At 50.1% G+C, this 19186-nt stretch overlaps 1 protein-coding gene across 4 annotated transcripts in view; it reads right to left on the bottom strand.

The window, feature by feature from the left end:
- TBCD (tubulin folding cofactor D) overlaps positions 1–19186 on the bottom strand; it is a 2839019-nt gene that overhangs the window by 358879 nt on the left and 2460954 nt on the right. For all 4 annotated transcript variants that reach the window (XM_069654539.1, XM_069654542.1, XM_069654540.1 and 1 more), the window contains exon 31: positions 223–363. In XM_069654539.1, the coding sequence (XP_069510640.1) occupies positions 223–363 (141 nt within the window). The remainder of the gene's footprint in view (positions 1–222; positions 364–19186) is intronic.

The following is a 19186-nucleotide window of genomic DNA, read 5'->3' as shown; positions in this document are numbered from 1 at the left end:
AGAAAACCCAGTTTTGCAAGTGCACCAGACAGCAACAAATATGCGTTAAAAACAACTATAATGTATTACAGGAACCTATTAAAGTTTCACATCTCATCGGCTTAGAGAAGAAAAATAATAGGATAGGTTGGAAAATAGCATCCATGATACACTGAACAAAGGTTACACTGTCAATCAACAGTCAGCAAGAAAACACGCAATACCCAGTATTAAATGCCTTACCAAGCACCGAAGTCCCCTCGGCTATCTGTAGTGTAGTCATGCATACAATTAATGAAGGTGTTATAGATCTTAGAAACATTTTCCTTGCAGAGACCATCACAAGGGGATCCTTCTGTGTTCACGCCGACCGTCATACAAACTCTGAAGAAGAAAAACAGTTAACACAAGGAGCATCTCATTTAATACCAGCCTGTCTTTGCAAGGATCTGCTTGATGAAAGTGCTTTTACAGAAATGCTTCAAGTAGCAATATTTAAGAAAACATCATTTGCCCTTCCCAGCCCAGGCTCTCCATGACTTACAGAGGAAGATATCCAAATTCATATGGAAAGGCAAGAAGGCCAGGATCCCCCACAAAACCCTGATTGGCAACGCCAGGCTAGGAGGCCTAGGGGTCCCGGACCTGCAGGCCTATAGGACAGCGGCGCAACTGTCACATCTACACGCCTGGCAGACGAGCACAGCCCGCCCCAGATGGGTGGAACTGGAGCAGGCCCAGCTTCCGCTTCCCCTCCGGTTCCTCCCTCACATCCAACCCTCCCTCAGGGCACGCTGGAAGGACATCCTACTAACAACAAAGCAGACCCTAAGCTCCTGGGATTGGGCTCTAAAGCAGAAGGGAATCCCGAGGGGCCGAAGCCCCCTTTCACCGATCTTTCACAACCCCGACTTCTCCCCGGGATCTCTCCCTCGCAACTTCCAGAATTGGATAGACGGAGGCCTGGAAACCCTGGGGCAGATGTACTCCGAAAACAGACCCCGGACCTTCGAGCGGTGCAAGGAGACTTTTCGGCTTCAAGAAAGGGACAGATTCACATACTGCCAGCTCCGCCACTGGTGTTCGCACCCTCAGACCCTCCAGGCGGCAACTCGCCCCCCGACTCCATTGGAGCTAACTCTTGCGGACCTGCCGGCTAGAGGAAGAATCTCGGCTATATATAGACGTTTCCTGGGGGACTTCTTGGCGACAAAAACTCGATCTATGGCTCAGTGGGAGGCGGACCTAGGCCATCCGATCGATGACCAAGCTTGGGTAGACATATGGTCCCGCACCCACTCTTCCTCCACTTGTGTCACCAACAAGGAATGTGCATATAAACTCACCATACGCTGGTACTACCCCCCTCTCAGACTCCACCACATGAACCCACAAGTGGACCCCGCCTGCTGGAGAGGCTGCAGTCAACCAGGCTCCTACTTTCACATGTGGTGGACATGCCCCAAGATCCAGCAATTTTGGGCCAGGTGTCTCTCCACCATTGAACAAATCACCGGCTCCGCCCTCCCACTGGACCCTGAGACAATTCTGCTGGGGATCCCGGTCCCTGGAATTTACCCCCGCTCCGGCAACAGGGCTAAGCTCCTCACACAGTGCCTCCTGGCGGGCAAGACGGTTCTGGCCCGCTTCTGGAAGTCGCGGGACGGCCCCTGCCTGGCCCACTGGTGGGGAAAATTGTGGGACATCTTAATAGCGGAAAAGGTTACCGCTGCGAGAGCGGGGTCTCTGCACCGCTTCCAGAATATGTGGGCCCCAGTGCTGGACTATGATCAGCGATATCCCGCAATGACGTTCAAGCCAATCAACGCCCGTTGGGCCCTGAGAGACAAGGAGAATACGCATCAAGCGGGGGAGCTAAACTGAATCTCTGGCCCGGGAAAACCGGAATGAGGGGGGGAAAGGGACTCAAAACTAGAATCTTTTCTTTGCAATATTATACTGCCACCCGATACTGTCTGTAACCTTTACTGCCTTGCTATAAATAAACATATTTAAAAAAAAAAAAAAAAGAAAACATCATTTGAATATGGGAAATCATGTCAAATAAAAGTAAAATAATGCATTTATGTATTTGTTCATGGTTTAAAAGAAACCTTTACAATCTCCTAAAACATCACGTTATTTCTAAAACTGAAACTACTGTGTTCAGTTAAAACAGTAAAATATCACTTACACATATATTAAAACACAGTATCAAAAGGAATAGCACTACATCACAAAGATCACTATCCAACATTGAAACATTCAAGGTGAAAAATATAATCAAATACAAACCCGTCTCTCCACATTTCACAACAGAAACAACCATCCTCACCCAGGTACTACTAGCAATAAACTATTCTCCAGTAAAGAAGTCACAACAATGAAGAAATCTTGCCACAGCAAGTGTAAGTGCCACAGATCTGCCACCCAACATATTCACTCACAAACCTGTGGAATTTACATATCCCCAATTATGTACACATTTTCCAAAATAAAAAAATATGCAAAGACCTTAGAGATGGGCGATATAAAAGCAGATGTATACGATTCTCGTTTAAATATAGGCTTCTACAAAATATGCAGTAAGCCAGCTCGAGGGGATCCGACTGCAGAGACACACTATTTCATTAGTTAAAAGAAAGTTAAAACGAAACGGCATAAAATTATTTCGAAAAGCTTTATTTGGACATTTCATTAAATAAGGTTCCACAACACCCGCTCTCTTATGATAAGAACTAAGGTGTGCAAATAAAACGTATTATTACCACCTGCGGCCTTCCGCGTATTTATCCAATAATATAATATGGATAGGGAGGCGCAGTTGCGTGCAACGAAAATGGCCGTCTGATCAGAGAGCTCCGATCCCCTACATATACTTATATTAATTAATCCTTGGCGGAGCCACTGCGGATATGAAATACTTTGTCAGGCAGGTGTCCCAGTATAAGGCAAAAACAAAGAGGTGATGGCTGGAAGGTTTAGAATTAATCTTAACCACTGGCATTGCTCTGGGCAACCCTCCAGACCATCGTTCTTTGCCTGCCAAGCCATTACAGAAGGGGAAAGACCATATGCAAATCAGGCTTGGTCCCACCCCAAAAGGGGCAGTCCAGCCCGAACTGCTAGGTCACAGGCCTTCTGCACGAGACCACAAGCATCCACAAACATGTTTCGGCCTTGTTGGGCCTCATCAGCGAGGAGTAGCTTGGGTCTCTAGCTTGGGCAATCCTCTAGACCATCGTTCTTTGCCTGCCAAGCCATTACAGAAGACTAGTAGAAAAATTTGAAAGATTTTCTTAGCGCCGGCTGGCTTCTTGTGGGTGTTCAGTGCCAAATGGTCACCATACCTACAGGTATATATACTTCAATTAGTGTTGATCCTCGAAAGCATAGAACCACCAAAGAACACTCTTATATGTGTTTTAAAACAAGTTTTTTAAGTTTTCTTTTTTAGCATGTGTAATAAGGAAGTTTGAAAACTGGGGAAGTATAAACTACACGTCAAAATCAAAACTGTTTGTCCTGAAGACGGCTTTAACTAATAAGACCAACAGCACTGTGAGGGTGAACTGTATGTATCAATATGGCCGAAACATATGTCGACTATAATCGAGGAAATTGTTAATAACTGTTTTTTCTCCTTCACAATCCAAATCAAGTGCCACAGAGGTGTTTTTGTGAATTTATAACTATATTTACATCTCTCAAACAATCTTGTTAAGTAGAACGGAGAGACTGTATATAAATATTTAAGTAAATATAGTCTGCTCTTTGAATAAACTGTCACATTTATTCATGCAGGAATGACCATGGCCTTTGATGCCAGATCCTACCTGCAACTTGAAAACTAATAATACAAACTAACAGTATTTTGAAACTGTTTTTCCCTTGTTTTATGTTGCATGTTTTTTGTGATTTTCTCACTGTATGGTAGACTGTATTGTTACTTTGAAGAATGTAAGTGGTTTAGCACAGGTTTAAACAATTGTTTTTAAGATGAATATATAGGACCTTTGATTGGAGGCCTCTTTTTAGTTTTGTTATGTTTAAATATGTATTAAAATAAATAAATATGCTGTATGAATAGTGGTTGCAACAATCTTTGATCGAACCAGATTGGCTTTTCCTGATCTGTTGAGTCTCAGGGACTAAAGAAAGAGGTAGTCGACCTGTCCCCCACCTTTTTTTACAACTAAAAGGTGAACTGCAAAAACCCAAAATAAGTGTGAGGATCTCGAATCAAGATCCAGAAGGAATAACATCAGGATTGTTGGAATCTCAGAGTTCTTCTGTAAAGGCCCAATGGAGCGACATGTAGAAAACCTTCTGAAGACCCTCCTAGGCGCAGAATCCTTCTCTGGTCACTTCCTTGTCGAAAGGGCCCAACATACCTTGGCACCGCCTCCCAGGCCTGGGGCGCCACCTCGTACGATAATAGCCTATCTCCTCAACTATAGAGATAGAGACACGATTCTGAGATTATCCAGAGAAAAAGGCACCTTACACCAGAGGAAAACAGGGTGCATATCTACCCAGACTTCTTGGCCAATGTTCAAACACACAGGAGGTCCTATGAACCGGTCAAGAGACAACTCAGGCTAAGCCATGTCCCCTATGCTCTCATCTTCCCGGCGAAGATGAGAATCCAACATGGGGGAAGAGCAAATTTTTTCAAAACTCCTACTGAAGCCATGGCATACATTGAGGCTTCCATCCCTATGCCCCCAGGGACCGGGCAATGGATCAAACTATGCGACCACGACCAGGCGAGGAGAGACATGACCCCGCCGATTGAGAGGGATTTAGACTTATATCCTTTGAAATGTTTGACGCCTTTAGTAAGGAAGAGTGGCTCTGATTAATAGCTGTTGAAACCGGGGCCGAGAGCCTCTGTTGATGGCAGCCATGTAGCTGCAACGAGTGACCCTCAGGAGAGTTCCACAAGTTATGGGAAACGGGATACATCATCGTGTTGCGGTTGATGGTGGGGGTGAGGGCGGGGCGGGGCACGAAGAATGACTACCCCTGGCACTCTGCCCGGTCTTGTTGGGGATGTTAAAGGTTCAAAATCAGGAAGTTATGTGGCAGCGGACACTGCGCGCTGGACAGGGGCGCATCGATACACGGGAAACAGAACCAAGGTAATTGATGGTTATGACACAGGCTGATAAGGGACTTACGATTGGACTGACGATTAAACTGCTCTCCTGGAATATTCGGGGACTCAACAACCCAGTCAAAACCAGGAAAATTGCAGCTTATGTGACTGGGCATAGCCCCCAGATCCTTCTTATACAAGAAAGACACGTGCTCAATAATGTTAACACTAACTTTCTTCCACGCTGGGGACCCCTTAGATATTATACGGAGTACTCGGCCCAGTCTAGAGGAGTGCTCACATTGATTCACCCAAAACTGGGTTTCCGATACCTTTCAAACAAGATAGACGTCCAGGGCAGATACGTAATGGTCTGGGGGGAGGTGGCGGGACGACAAATAGTGATAGTCAATACCTTTGGACCCAATGTCGACGAGCAGATTTATATTGCACGATACTGGATATGTTGATCACATTCACAGACACGCTAATAATATGGAGGGGACTTCAATACAATTCTTGACGTGTCCTTGGATCGTTCCTTGGTGGTTACCCGGGCACCGACGAGGGCCGCACTTGCCCTAAAACAGATAATGCAACAAACAAGCACAATTTATATATGGAGTGAATTACACCCACAAGAAAAGAAGTTTACTTATTACTCATCGGTACATGATTCACACTCGCGCATAGATTACTGGCTCATCAGCGCATCCCTCTCAGATCCAACGTCAAGCTGTGAGATTTACCCCTGCACCCTCTCGGACCACTCCCCAATAACACTCACCCTCACTCTACATGACACTGCACCGCCTGCTAGACGCTGGAGGATGGCCCCTACAATGCTCAGAGACCGCCATGTCTGCGAGGCACTCCACATCGAAATTGAAACTTTTTTTTATTAAATGAGGGGTCGGTAAGCGGTTATGCCACTCTATGGTAGGCGTTCAAGGTGTGGGTTCCGGTTGTCATTTTGGCAAAGTCCACCGGGCTATTGAAAACTGTTAGGAGGGAATTAAGCATAGCTGAGCAAAACTAGACATGCTTGAAATTGAATATAGCACTACACACAACAAAGAGACCCTTTCCGATATACATATAACACTGAATTAATTCAACAAACTTGCAGATAGAGAAGTCCTATATATGACCAACCCAGCACGGGCCCACAGATACGGGGAAAGCAATAAAGCGTGCACGTTTTTAGCTAATATGCTCAACGCTGAGAGTTACCATAGCCCCATTTCCAGTATCGAGACGACTCAAGGGACGATAGTGAACCGGGAACAAGATATCAATACCACATTTGCTGACTTCCATACATCCCCATATTCCAACCATGATGTGAAATCCAAGGAAGAAATAACTAGCTACTTGGATGAACTAGATCTCCCAACTCTGACACCCGATACACGTAATATACTAGACATGCCCATCACACTTGAGGAAATTACCAATGCGATTAAAGCATTAACTTCCGGCACGGCCCCTGGCTCGGATGGCCTGGGAGCCGAACTATACAAAGAATTCCATGACAAATTGGCCCCCGTGCTATTAAAGGTTTGGGAGGAAGCAATGGACTGTGGCACTCTCCCTGAATCTATGCACGAGGCGGTTATCACAGTCCACCTTAAACCCCGTCGTCCTGCACAGGATATGGTCTCATACAGACCCCTCTCCCTGATTAATAAAGACGCAAAGATTTTTGCTTCAGTCCTCGCCACTAGACTCTTACCGTATATGCCCATCCTGGTCCACCCGACCAGGCCGGTTTCATCCCCACTCCATCTACGGCCTTAAACTTAAGACACCTCTTTGGTTTGATGGCACAGATCGACCCGAAGGCAAATGCAGCCATTGCAGCATTAGACGCCGAAAAGGCCTTTCGATTCGGTCTCCTGGTCCTATCTATTCCTGGTCCTGGAGCTATTTGGGCTGCGCCAATACTTTGTTAAGAGTGTTCGTCTACTGTACACGAAATTGACAGCCAGAGTCCTCACTAACAACACTATGTCACCTATATTCACATTAAACAGAGGTACCCGGGGGGCATGGCTAGGCAGCCATGAGCTAGGATGGGTCTCAAGCTGTCTCCCGTAATCCTCTTATGATCCTGTGAAATATGAACACCTAAAATGAAGCACAAGCCATGACACCAGCATTTCCGGATGTGGGAACGCATGCAGCGGAAGCAGGACGGATCCCGGTAGAAATCCAAGCTATAGTGTAGCAACTACAGTGCAAACTGTAATAAAGACGTACCACGGTGACCCTTGTAAAAATGGCAGCCAGCCCGGAATATATCATGGAAAAAGAACAAGCGCAGTGAAGTGGGGAACCAGCGCATCACTCAAATGAGGAAAATGCTTGTATTTCACCATGGAACAACACGCACTGCGGACTAGGATGGAGGCGAACCTCTGAGGCCCCGAAGGTGGGAGAACGGCCGTGTGGGGAAGCTGGCGGAGAAACAGATCCCTGCATGGTGCAGGAAACGAAAAGGTGAGGCGAGTCCTACGCGCAGCTGGGCACCGAAACGAAGGGCGCGTATGCAGCGGGCACAAGCCCAAGTCTAACATGAGAGCCCGTAGTGACACACTGGGAGCAGAGAGTATACAAGCAGGCATTGCTGGCCGCGCGCAATAGGGGGGCAGGCAGCTGCCGAAAGAGAGCTACACCGGAGGTCCACAAAGATCCCAGCTGCACAACGGAAGCGCATTGTGCCCCCTCGACTGCAGCGGTAGTGAACGGACTGGCATGAGGACAAGATCCAAAGTTTATACATTAAAGGAGGCGTGGCAGGAACAGACATTGTATCAGAGAGGAGCAGCCTTCGCTGGTAGCTGCACTCTCCGAAGCAAGGAGTACGAGGACACTGTAAGAAGACTTGGGTGGCAACGAAGCACGTGAGATTGCTATTCAGCCCTTGGATTGAGTAAGAAGCACAGCATGGTGAGGCTAAGCACAACAGACCACGTGGAGTAAAGCCCAAAGTCTGACATAGACAACACTGGTGAAAAGGGGGAAGCAAACCAGGGTGTGGCTCTGCAAGGCATTAAGGGCAGGCAGCTGCAGTGTAACAAAGAGCGAGGGTGTCCCCAGAGACCACACAATTGGTAACTAAAGATGGACGCATGAAGAACAAGCCCCACGGCGGAACACACGCTCTACCACCTACGTACACATGATATTAGCTGCTCCCAAGATCAACCAGCTTGCAAACATCTGTGAATTCAGAATTGAGAGATGTGTGCACGCGCCAAGTAAGGGCCCATAGAGACACGGGCTGGAGACTAACGGAGAGGCAAGCAACATAAGCCCACCCCAAGGAGGACAGGGCAGTAAGGCACCAGGACGCAGAGCTAGCACAACCCAGTAAGGAGGCCCAGCGACCAGCCTCACGACCCAGCGCCAATACTAGGCCCCGAACTGCAGGCTTGATACTGGGGTGACACTGAAGAGGCCCGCCTAGAGTCAAAGGGAGAACCGGGGGAGAACAATAAGCCCACTGCTGAGACCCTACAACCAAACCACGCACCTCCACCTGTGCTGAGCTCTGTGACCCACTCTCGGACTTCGCGGGTGCGGAAGACAGCCCCGCAATAACATTAAATACTAGGACGCACTGCACAAACGGATAGACCCACAGGTCAGGCCCCCCCATCAAGGGGAATCAAAACTCCGGGTGGCACCACAATGGCGTTCAAGCTACCCAAAAGTAAAGGGACGCAGCCGACAATGGAAGAGTATACGAAAACACTACTACCAGCTGATAATCCAAGGAACAAGGGCCAAAACCCGCCAACAGACTCTACACCGGGGAGTAATGACCAGCAGATACTAGACGCAATTGTGGATCTACAAGTCACATGGGAAACCAAACTGGAGGCAATCGTGCCGGAACTCAAGACATTACTGGACCTAAAAATCGGGGCAGTGCAAGATGATGTCAACCTGCTGAGACAAGATGTCAAGAAAATATCGGAGCGCACTGGCGAACTGGAGAAAACAATGACCTCGATCGAGGCGGCCTGTACTACACACGCCACGGAGATCCACGTACTCAAGCAACAAGTGACCAATCTAGAAAATAGGGCGGATGAAGCGGAAGGACGGGCCCAAAGCGACAATATTCGGATTATGGGGCTCCCGGAAGGAGAAGGACAGAACCCAACGGACTACATTGAGACCATTCTGCTACAGGAAATTGGAGTCGGGACGCTCACGCAAAGGTTCGCGGTGGAAAGAGCACATAGAGCCCTTACTAGGAAACCCCCGCCAGGAGCCCCCCCCCCCCCGAGGCCGATAATCGCCAAGATTTTGAATTACCGAGACAGGGAGAAGATCCTGGAATTTTTCTGGAAAGGGGGCACGATACAGAGAGCATCCATGACTATTACGGCGTACCTGGACTACACACTTCTAGTGCAAAGACGGCGACTGAACTATGGGACAGTGAAGAGGAGGCTGAGAGAAGCGGGCCTCAGGTACATGCTGATGTACCCTGCGAAACTCAAAGTGCTCCATGGGAAAAGAGCACTGTTCTTTGAAACCCCAGAATGGCTGGATGCACAGAATTGCCCGTCGGGGAGCGACAAACAAACAGAGGATTGAACAAAGAAGTGTAGCGGCGGAACTTCCGATTGAGGTGCCGTATAATTTCAGAAACGGACTTGAATATAGGTTAGAACAATACCAGGTATACACAAGTCTGGTGCTGCAAAGAATATAAGGGTGTGCATAGTACACTATAACATAATTAACAGGAGGTACAGCGGACCTAATCCCATAACCCCATAGATAGTTTAGATAGGTTACAGATAGGGAGGTAACCTCCTGCTGAGTTCCTAGTACTGACAAGTCGAGATAGGACTAAATTACAGGATCGCCTGAGATCCAGGGATGGAGCTGGGCAAATGTTGGGAAGGGGAAGGGAGGAGGGAGGAGGGAAGAGGGAGGGAGGAGAGTTGAGGGATTTGGGGTGTTAGTAGTTAGAGAACAAGCCTACACACGCACGCATCCAAAATGGAAGTGGATAAAGAGGGGCGTTAGAGGGGGGGCGGGCTATGGCTGAAACATGAGAGACCTTAAGATAATGACCTGGAACGTCAGGCGACTCAATAGTTACCTAAAGAGAAATAAGGTCATGATGTATTTAAAAAGACAGAAAATAGATATCGCCCTAATGCAAGAAACACACCTCATAAAAGAGAAACTAGACGTTTTAAAGAGAAAATGGAAGGGCACCCTTATGGGTGCAACATACTCAACCTATGCCAGGGGGGTGGTAACTTGGGTGGCACCACACGTTCCATTCCAACTGCTTCAGTCAATGACTGAAGCAGACGGGAGGATGGTAATATTAAGGGGACTGATAGAAAACAGAGAAGTGTGCATTGTCAACACATATGCCTCGAACCAAGACACAATGACCTACTTCAGGACCCTATACAACAAAATGAGCCTGTACCTGGGGAGCGCGGTCATCTGGTGCTTTGATTTCAATTGAATGCTGGACCCAAATGTGGACAGGTCAGATGTGAAATTTGATAAACCCACCCCTGCTGCTAGAATCCTAAGGACTCTACTGCGAGATCTACAGCTGGAAGACACATGGAGGCTGCACCACCCACATGATAGGAACTACTCACATTAGTCAGCCCCACAAAACCTGTATACTCAGTTGGATTACATGTTCGCCACGCAAGAGATCCCTGATGAAATTGTACGCTCAGAATATAGAGCAAGGGTCCTCTCGGAGCACTCGCCATTGGCCTTAACATGACAATACGTAGCCCAGAGAGCCAAGATCCCTACTTGGCGACGTAGAGCAGAAGCATTAAAAGATAGTGTTTAGATAAGACCTCAGAGGTGAAATTGTAGAATACTTCGAAAATAACAGGGGGAGTGTAGAGTCGGCTAGAACCCTATGGGAAGCATTCAAGGTGGTGGTGAGAGGAGCAACTATAGCCAAATCCAAGGGACTGCAGGGGGGTATACTACTGCAACTACAGAACACGGAGGAGAAACTAGAGATAATACTAAGCAGTGGAGGTAACTCCCAGGAGGACGCTAGGAACATCACCCAACTAGAGCAGGAATGTATGAGACACTGGGAGGGACTATGCAACTTATAAAAATAAATAGAAAGGCAACATGCTGAGTGGGACAAGCCGGGGAGATTGTTAGCATGGCTATATAAAAGTGAGACCCCCAGACAAACGATTTCAGAGATACGGGGAGAGGGTGGACAAATACTAGACACCCAAGAGGGTGCGAATGAGGGGTTCCTCGAATTCTATAAACAATTGTATAGTAACACAGAATGTGAGGAAGAGAGTGAGATAGCAGAAACTTTGGAGGATATTGGCTTACCGAAAATAAGCACCGAAGAACGGGAAAGCCTAGAAGTCCCAATCACACTAGAAGAGCTAGAGGCGGTGGTAGAGCAACTACCTATCAGTAAGACTCCGAGAGCAGACGGACTCCCCAGTGAATTCTACAAAATGTACAAGAAAGAAGTGCTCCCCCCACTGCTGTCAATGTTAAATGAGGCATTCGAAATAGGGACACTGCCAGAATTCCTTAGAGAAGCGGGTTATCATCCCACTCCTCAAACCCAACAAGCCAAGCACAGACCGTGGGTCGTACAGACCGCTATCGATGCTGAACCAGGACAGCAAAATACTCAGGGCTGTGTTGGCAAATAGGATGAAGCGAGTCATTGGCAGATTAATACGCCCCGATCAGACTGGATATGTTCCGCACTGAAGAACAAGTTACTCTCTTACCTGGTAACGTTCTTTCGATGGGCCGACGACTTATTCCATATCTATGACAGTAATCACCACAGCTGTGCTGCTTCGGAAAATCTTTCTGCGTCTGCGTCCTGCGTCGATAGGCCGTCCTCAAGGACCTCCTCCGACGGCACCAGATGTTATAAACAGGACGCACGACGCCCGTTGCCTCAGTTGTAGTTTTTTCCCAGAACGTGTGGTACCAGTCTTCTGCCAGTCTGACACACAAAGCCTTGCAGAAACGTAAGCTGCAATCGCATAAGAAATTCTTTAGCTGGGAAGGTAGGGAGGGAGCGATATGGAATACGTCGTCGGACCATCCCATCGAAAGAACGTTACCAGGTAAGAGAGTAACTTGTTCTTCGAGGGGATTGGGTCCTCTGACGTATTCCATATCTATGACAGACTCCCAAAGCAGTACCAATGCAAGGAGGTGGGAAAAGAATTTAGAAAACAAAATTTAGAATGCCCAATCAAATTGCGGAGTAAAGGACCGCCTTGTCAAAGGCCAGATCCTGCCCACGGATGGAATCGAGGGCATCGTGAAGTACAAAAGTATGTACCGAAGCCCAGGTGGCTGCATCACCGATGGTACGAATAGAAACACCCCGCTGTAGGGCAGTAGAGGCAGCCATACCCCTGGTAAAATGGGCCCGCAAGCCAACCGGTGGGTCCTTACCCGCCAAGCAGTAACACTCTGAGATAGCCAAAATAACCCAGCGAGACAAAGTCTGTTTCGTCACAGCTTGTCCCAAATGCTTTCCAGCGTAACCAATGAAGAGTTGATCTTCCACTCTGACCCGGGACATGCGTGAAATATAAAAGCTTAATGCTCTCCTAGGATCAAGCCTATGGAGCCTCTCCTCTTCCTTGCCAGGATGTGGAGGAGGATAAAACGCCGGAAGAACAACCTTCTGGCTTAAATGAAATTCCGACACCACCTTCGGAAGAAAGGAAGGATGAACTCTAAGGACAACCCTGTCCTTATGAAACACAGTGAAGGGTGGCTTAACTGAAAGTGCCTGTAACTAAGTGACCGCAACCAAAAATACAGTTTTAAGAGTCAACAGTCTCAAAGGGCATGAAGGCAAAGGCTCAAACGGAGCACCCATCAGAAACTTGAGAACAAGGTTCAATCCCAACCGGGCACCTGGAAAGGGGACGGAGGGAACACATTAGTGAGCCCTTTCAGAAACTGAGAAATTAAAGGAATTTTAAAATAGGAACACTCTTCAGACGAGCGCTTAAATATGGACAGCGCCGCCAGGTAACCTTTATCGGTACCCACTTGCAGGCCCTGTGGGCCAAAAAAAGCAAAAAAGACAGAACCATGGGGATGTCACATGCAAAAGGATCCACATTCTTAACCCTGCACCAGTCGCAGAACTTACGCCAACGGCAACGGTACAGGGACTTTGTTGCAGGCCGTCTGGCCGAGAGCAACACCTCAATCACGTCTTCAGGGAGGTCCCAATCCTTATACCTCAACCTTTCAGAAGCCAAGCGTGAAGGTTGAGGGATCTGACCTCTGGATGGGGAACCTGACCCCCCCTCCCGTGAGAGCAGATCGTCTCGGTGGGGAAGACGACGTGGAGGGCATATGGACAAGTCGAGAAGGTCCGAGTACCACGTCCTCCGGGACCACGCTGGAGCAATGAGGATCATCCGGGAACCGCACTTCCGTAACCTCCTCAGTACTTGCAGGATGACGGGGACTGGAGGAAACGCGTACAGCAGTGGGAATGACCACTCCACCACGAATGCGTTTCCTAAGGCTCCTTTTGGAGGAAATTCCCACGAGCAGAACCTCTCGCACTTCCGGTTGGCACTGGAGGCAAAGAGATCCACTTGAGGGGTCCCCCAAAGGGCGAATATCTCCAGGAGAATCTCCTGAGCCAACTCCCACTCGTGAAAGATCGCGCTCTGCCTGCTCAGAGCGTCCGCCATCTCGTTTTCTTCTCTGGCCAGATGAACTGCCGAGATCGAAACTTCCTGCTGGATTGCCCAGAACCAGAGCTGCATCGCCTCCCTGCACAGAGGAAGTGACCCTGCCCCCCTTTTTGTTGAGGTAGTGCATGGCCAACGTGTTGTCCGTCAGGATCAGGACATTCTTTCCTCGCACAGTCGGCAGAAAAGCCTTCAGGGCTAGCCTGACGGCCCTCAGCTCCAACAGATTGATATGGAGTCTGGACTCCGACCGAGACCAACGACCACTGACTGTCAACTCGTTGGCATGAGCTCCCCATCCCGTGAGGGATGCGCCCATCACGATCGTCACCTCTGGCCAGGGTAGCCAAAATGGAGCCCCCCTCATCAGATTGCCTTCGTCGGCCCACCACAGAAGGTCCTGGGCGACCGAGGACAGCACCTGAACAGGGTCCGACATCCGGCCGGAGGACTGAGACCACTGGAGCTTGAGTGCCCATTGCAAAGATCTTATCCGCATACTGGCCTCTGGCACCAGAAGAATGCAGGATGCCATGAGGCCGAGCAATCTCAAGAACTCGAACGCTGGGAGACTCTGGGCAAGCTGAAACTTGTGCACCATTTGCTGAATGTGATGAGCCCTCACCTGGGGAGGAAAACACTGCCCCAGGGAAGTGTCGAGCACTGCTCCGATGTACTGGAGCCTCTGAGTTGGTGTCAAATGGGACTTCTTTAAGTTGAGGGAGAAGCCCAACTTGTGGAGGGAGTGGCAGGTGACTGACAGATGACCCAGGACTTGCTCGGGAGAGCGCGCCCTGATCAACCAATCGTCCAGGAAGGGGTAGACGTGAATCCCCCCTTTCCTGAGATGCGCTGCCATTACTACCATGAGCTTGGTGAAGACCCCCAGGGCGGAGGTCAATCCGAACGGCAGGACCCGAAACTGAAAGTGTGAGTCTCCAACCGCAAACCTCAGGTACTTCTTGTGCTTTGGATGGATCGGCACATGAAAATAAGCGTCCTTGAGGTCGAGAGACACCAACCAGTCCTGAAGTTGAAGGGCCTGGAGGACTTGAGAAAGAGTAACCATCTTGAACTTGTCCTTCCTGAGGAGTTTGTTCAAACCGCGCAAATCCATGATGGGTCTCAATCCCCCGTCTTTCTTGAAAATCAAAAAATAAGGGGAATACCATCCCTTGTTCCTCTCCGCTACAGGCACCAGTTCTATGGCGCCTTTCTCCAGCAGGGATTGAATTTCCTGTGCAAGGAGCGGATCTGGACTCTTCAAAGAGAGATTCCCCGGTGGATTGTCGTGAGGCCTCTGCCAGAAAGGAAGACAGTAGCCGTGGGCTATGATCTCCAGAACAAACACACCTGAAGTAATGGCACGCCATTCTAAAAGATGCTGCGCCAGCCTTCCCCCCAACCGGCGAACCATGGGACATGGCCTCATGACTGAGCTGAAGCGGCTGTGGCAGTGCCTGAGGGTAGAGAGGAAACTGCCCGAGTGGCTCTGGCACCTCGAGTACCTTATTTTCCACCTCTGGCACTCCTACGGTGGCCCCTTTGAATTGCAGCCCCTCTCCATCTACCAAAGGAAGGGTACCACCGAAAGGAACCTCCCCTCCATTGCTGTTCCCTAGGACGAAAAGGCGGAGATTGGCGAACTGCAGCGCCCAACGACTGCGCTGCAGCTTTGGAGGTCTGCAACCGCTCAAGGCTCTCATCAGCCTTGCTGCCAAACAGGTGTGCACATCAGGAGCAAACCCCGACTTCCGCAACCACGCAAACCTGCGTATCACGGTGCTCGCCGCCATGGACCGGCTGACGCAATCTGCCATGTCCAAACCTGACTGAACGGCCTCACACATGGCATCCTTGCCATCCTGAACCATGGCAAGGAAACCATCCCGTTCGTCCCTTCGGGAATATGCTCAGACGCTAATGAAACAGTTCCACAGAGTGTGCGTGAAACGTGACACGGCACATACAGAGTTGGCCGCCTGAAGTGCCATTCCCCCTGAAGAAAAAAACTTTCTTCGCCCAGCCGTCAAAACGCTCGTCGTCCCTATCAGGAGGGATGGTAGGATACGACGCCGTAGCCGCCTGCACCACCAAACTCTCCGGAGTGGGGTGCTTGGACAAGTAGCAGGGGTCGCTACTGGCTGGGCGGTATTTTCACGGCAAAGACTTGCCCACAGCCGGGAGACTCTCCGGAGCAGTCCAAGCCGCCGCCACCCTCCTCTGTAAAGCCACATGAAACGGCAGTACCGGGTCAGTTGGTGGACCAAGGTCAAGGATATCCGTAAGGACATCCGGAAGAAACTCCCCTGGGGGAGCAGACCATCCCAAGTACTCGTTGACCCTAGACACAAGGCGCCGGTACGAGGAGTCGGCATGAGTGCCAGGCTCAGGCCTACAAAACTCCACCTCCGGTCCTCCAATTGGCTATGGACTGAGAGAATCTCGTCTGGTACCATATTAGGAACCATGCCATCATCAGAGCCCTCATCCACCTCTGAAATAAACTCAAGATGGCGGTAAGAAGGCACAGAATGTGAACCAAAGCCATGCTTGACCTTGGCCAGAGCCTTTCTAGGGGGTTCCACCGAGCTCCGGGGTACCCCCTGTCGACACAGCCTCGAAAGGCGTCGAAGGCATCGAGTGAATCGGCGTCGACGCCGAACGCGGCACCGACAGCATCGATGGCGTTGATGGCGTCGACACAGGCCTCGATGCCGGAGCCCCGAGCGTGTCCCTCGACAGGCTGGGCGCCGACGACTTCTTCGGAGGCGGGGCCTCGAAAGAGTCTGTCGACGACCTCGGCGCCACCGGGGTCTTCCTCGAAGACACCACAGGTTCACACGGTCTCGAGCGCGTCAAGGACCGGGACCTGGACCGGGCATGACGAGAACGATTCCCCTTGTCCGAGCGGGACCTCTCCCGCGAATCGTGCCGACCACCCGAGCCACAAGGCGTGCCAGCGGTGTCTCTCGACTGATCACGACTGACCCCACTCGGAAGCGCGGATAGACCGGTGCCCTGCGATTCGAGAATCGCTAACATTTTCTTCCCGGAGGAAGCCCATTCCTCCGGCGTCGCATGCATGGTGGGATAAGCGACCCGCCGAAGGGTGGAGTTGTAACGCTCACCTGATTCCCGCAGAGGCGCCGGTCTTGACTGGGCGAATACCGTATCTTCAAAGGTGATGTGCAACACACGGTTGGCTCTTTGGGCTGGACCTCTGTGCACTGTATGTCTGACTCGAAGAGTAAGATGTCTTAGGTAAGTGAACGCCGAGCTCTCCATCTGCCTCGGGGCAGGGTGCCGTAACCAGTTTCTTCACTGGATAAGGGTGCAGGCCTCTTGACCTCAGAGGACTGCTGTCTGTCGTTTACTGCACGAACGGTAAGTTCCGAGTATTTCAAATGTCTTTAAAAGTCTTTTGTAATGATGTCTCTTGTTTTGCAGGGTTCCGGCGATGGCGGATGACGGGCTGAAGTGAGTTGAAGATGGAGCCCGTGTGATGAATAGAAGCGCCTGGAAGCACGTAAGTAAGCGCTTGTTGCCTGCTTCACGATGCGCACTAACTGTCCTTTTATCTTGCAGGTACAAGTTCGGAGCTGCTGAAGGGTGCCGGAATATCCACTGGGTTCGGCGTGGGAAGGAGTAATGGCACGTGAGTAATAAAGTTACTCAATGTCTTTAAACGCACCTTCTTTTGTCTTTCAGATGCGGGATGCAGCGCCGAAGGCCTCCGGAGCGTGCGAAGCGTTGGTAAGCCTTTGTCTTTCAGATGCCGGAATGCAGCGCGAGGCGTTGGTGACAGCCGATGGACCAGGTAAGAGAAGCGCTGTCACTGAAGACCGTAATGCTAACCGGTTCTTTCTTGTCTTTATAGGTGTTGCTGAAGACTGATTCAGGATGGTAAGCCTTTTTCCCTTAGGCCCAGGATCAGATGCAGAAGACACGATGAGCGTTCTGCTGCAGAGGATGCAGAATAACGCAAAGCAAGATTCATCCATCGGGTGTGGTTTAAATAGCCTCCTGTAGTGCTTAGGTGTCTCCTTCCACAGCCTCGCCTAGGTAAGAAAAGAGTTCCTGCTTTCCAGAAGAGTTCCAGTGTTCTGAACCTAGGGAGTGGCTCCTGCCCCACCCAACAGGAAAAGTAGTCCCAAACAGAAGAGGATTAGAGGCTCAACTGGCAGGTAAGTAAGCAGCATGGTCTGCTGCAGGTAAGTCCACCCAAGCATTATGAGCCCGGCGCTTCCAGCGCTGGGACTGGGCATATTTATGAGCCTGGTGCCACTGGCGCCAGGACAGGGTCCAAAAGGTCCCAATTGGGACTGGTTGGCACTCAGAACCTGGGTTATGGGTCTGCTTCCAAGGGAGTTGGGTAAGTCCTGACCTTTTGGAAGCAGAGATCATAACAGGAGTCCTCGGATGAGGACGGGGAAGGCGACCGATGACAGCGCTTCCGGGAGTGCCTCGAAGAGGCAGAGGAGTGGCGGGACCGACTCCGGGACAGAGACCAACTGGACTTCCGACGACAACACAGAGAGTCGCCCCTCGATTCGTCCGTCGAAAGCCCTGTAGACCTCGACTTCTGTGGCTTGGACACCCTACCTACCGACAACAACTTCTTGCGCTCCCGCAAGGCTTTGGACGTGAGCGACTGGCAGTCGACACAGTCATCCGTGGCATGGGCCTTCCCGAGGCACCAGAGGCAGGCGTCGTGCGAGTCCATCACTGACATCTTGGACCCACAGTCCCCGCACTTCTTAAAGCCTGGACGCGGGTGGAAGACGAGGTAGACATCCTTCACGAAGAAGAAACTTCACAAAACGAACAGGTTCGAAGAACCAAGAAACAACAGAAACTCCAAAGAGTCGAGGCGCGCCTAGATTCCCGAAGCGAACACGTTCACGGAAAAAACAGAAGTGAGGCTACGGCTGTGGTGTGTCCTATTTATAACATCTGGTGACGTCAGCCGTCGGAGGAGGTCCTCGAGGACGCCGTATCGACGTCATTGACGCAGGACGCAGAAAGATTTTCCAAAGCAGCACAGCTGTGGTCATTACTGTCATAGATATGGAATACGTCGGAGGACCCAATCCCCTCGAAGCATGTCCAACAACCCCAGAAGGCTCCACCACGTCATACACAACAGAAGGTGCCTCTGACGAGTTGGGCATTGTGTCACTAGATGCAGTGAAGGCCTTTGACTCGTTCAAATGGCCGTGGCTGCTGCCAGCCCTCAGGGAATATGGGATGGGACCGGGGTACCTGAAATGGTACCAGTACTGAAATGGGTGAAATCACTATGCAGCTCACCATTAGCCAGTGTCAGAACGGGAGCGGTTATTTCAGAGAGATGGCAGCT

The sequence above is a fragment of the Ambystoma mexicanum genome, chromosome 3q, assembly GCF_040938575.1.
Source record: "Ambystoma mexicanum isolate Mex_15411 chromosome 3q, UKY_AmexF1_1, whole genome shotgun sequence".
NCBI lineage: Eukaryota > Metazoa > Chordata > Amphibia > Caudata > Ambystomatidae > Ambystoma > Ambystoma mexicanum.
The sequence above is the reverse complement of the archived record's forward strand: the minus strand, read 5'-3'. Positions and strand labels throughout refer to the sequence as shown.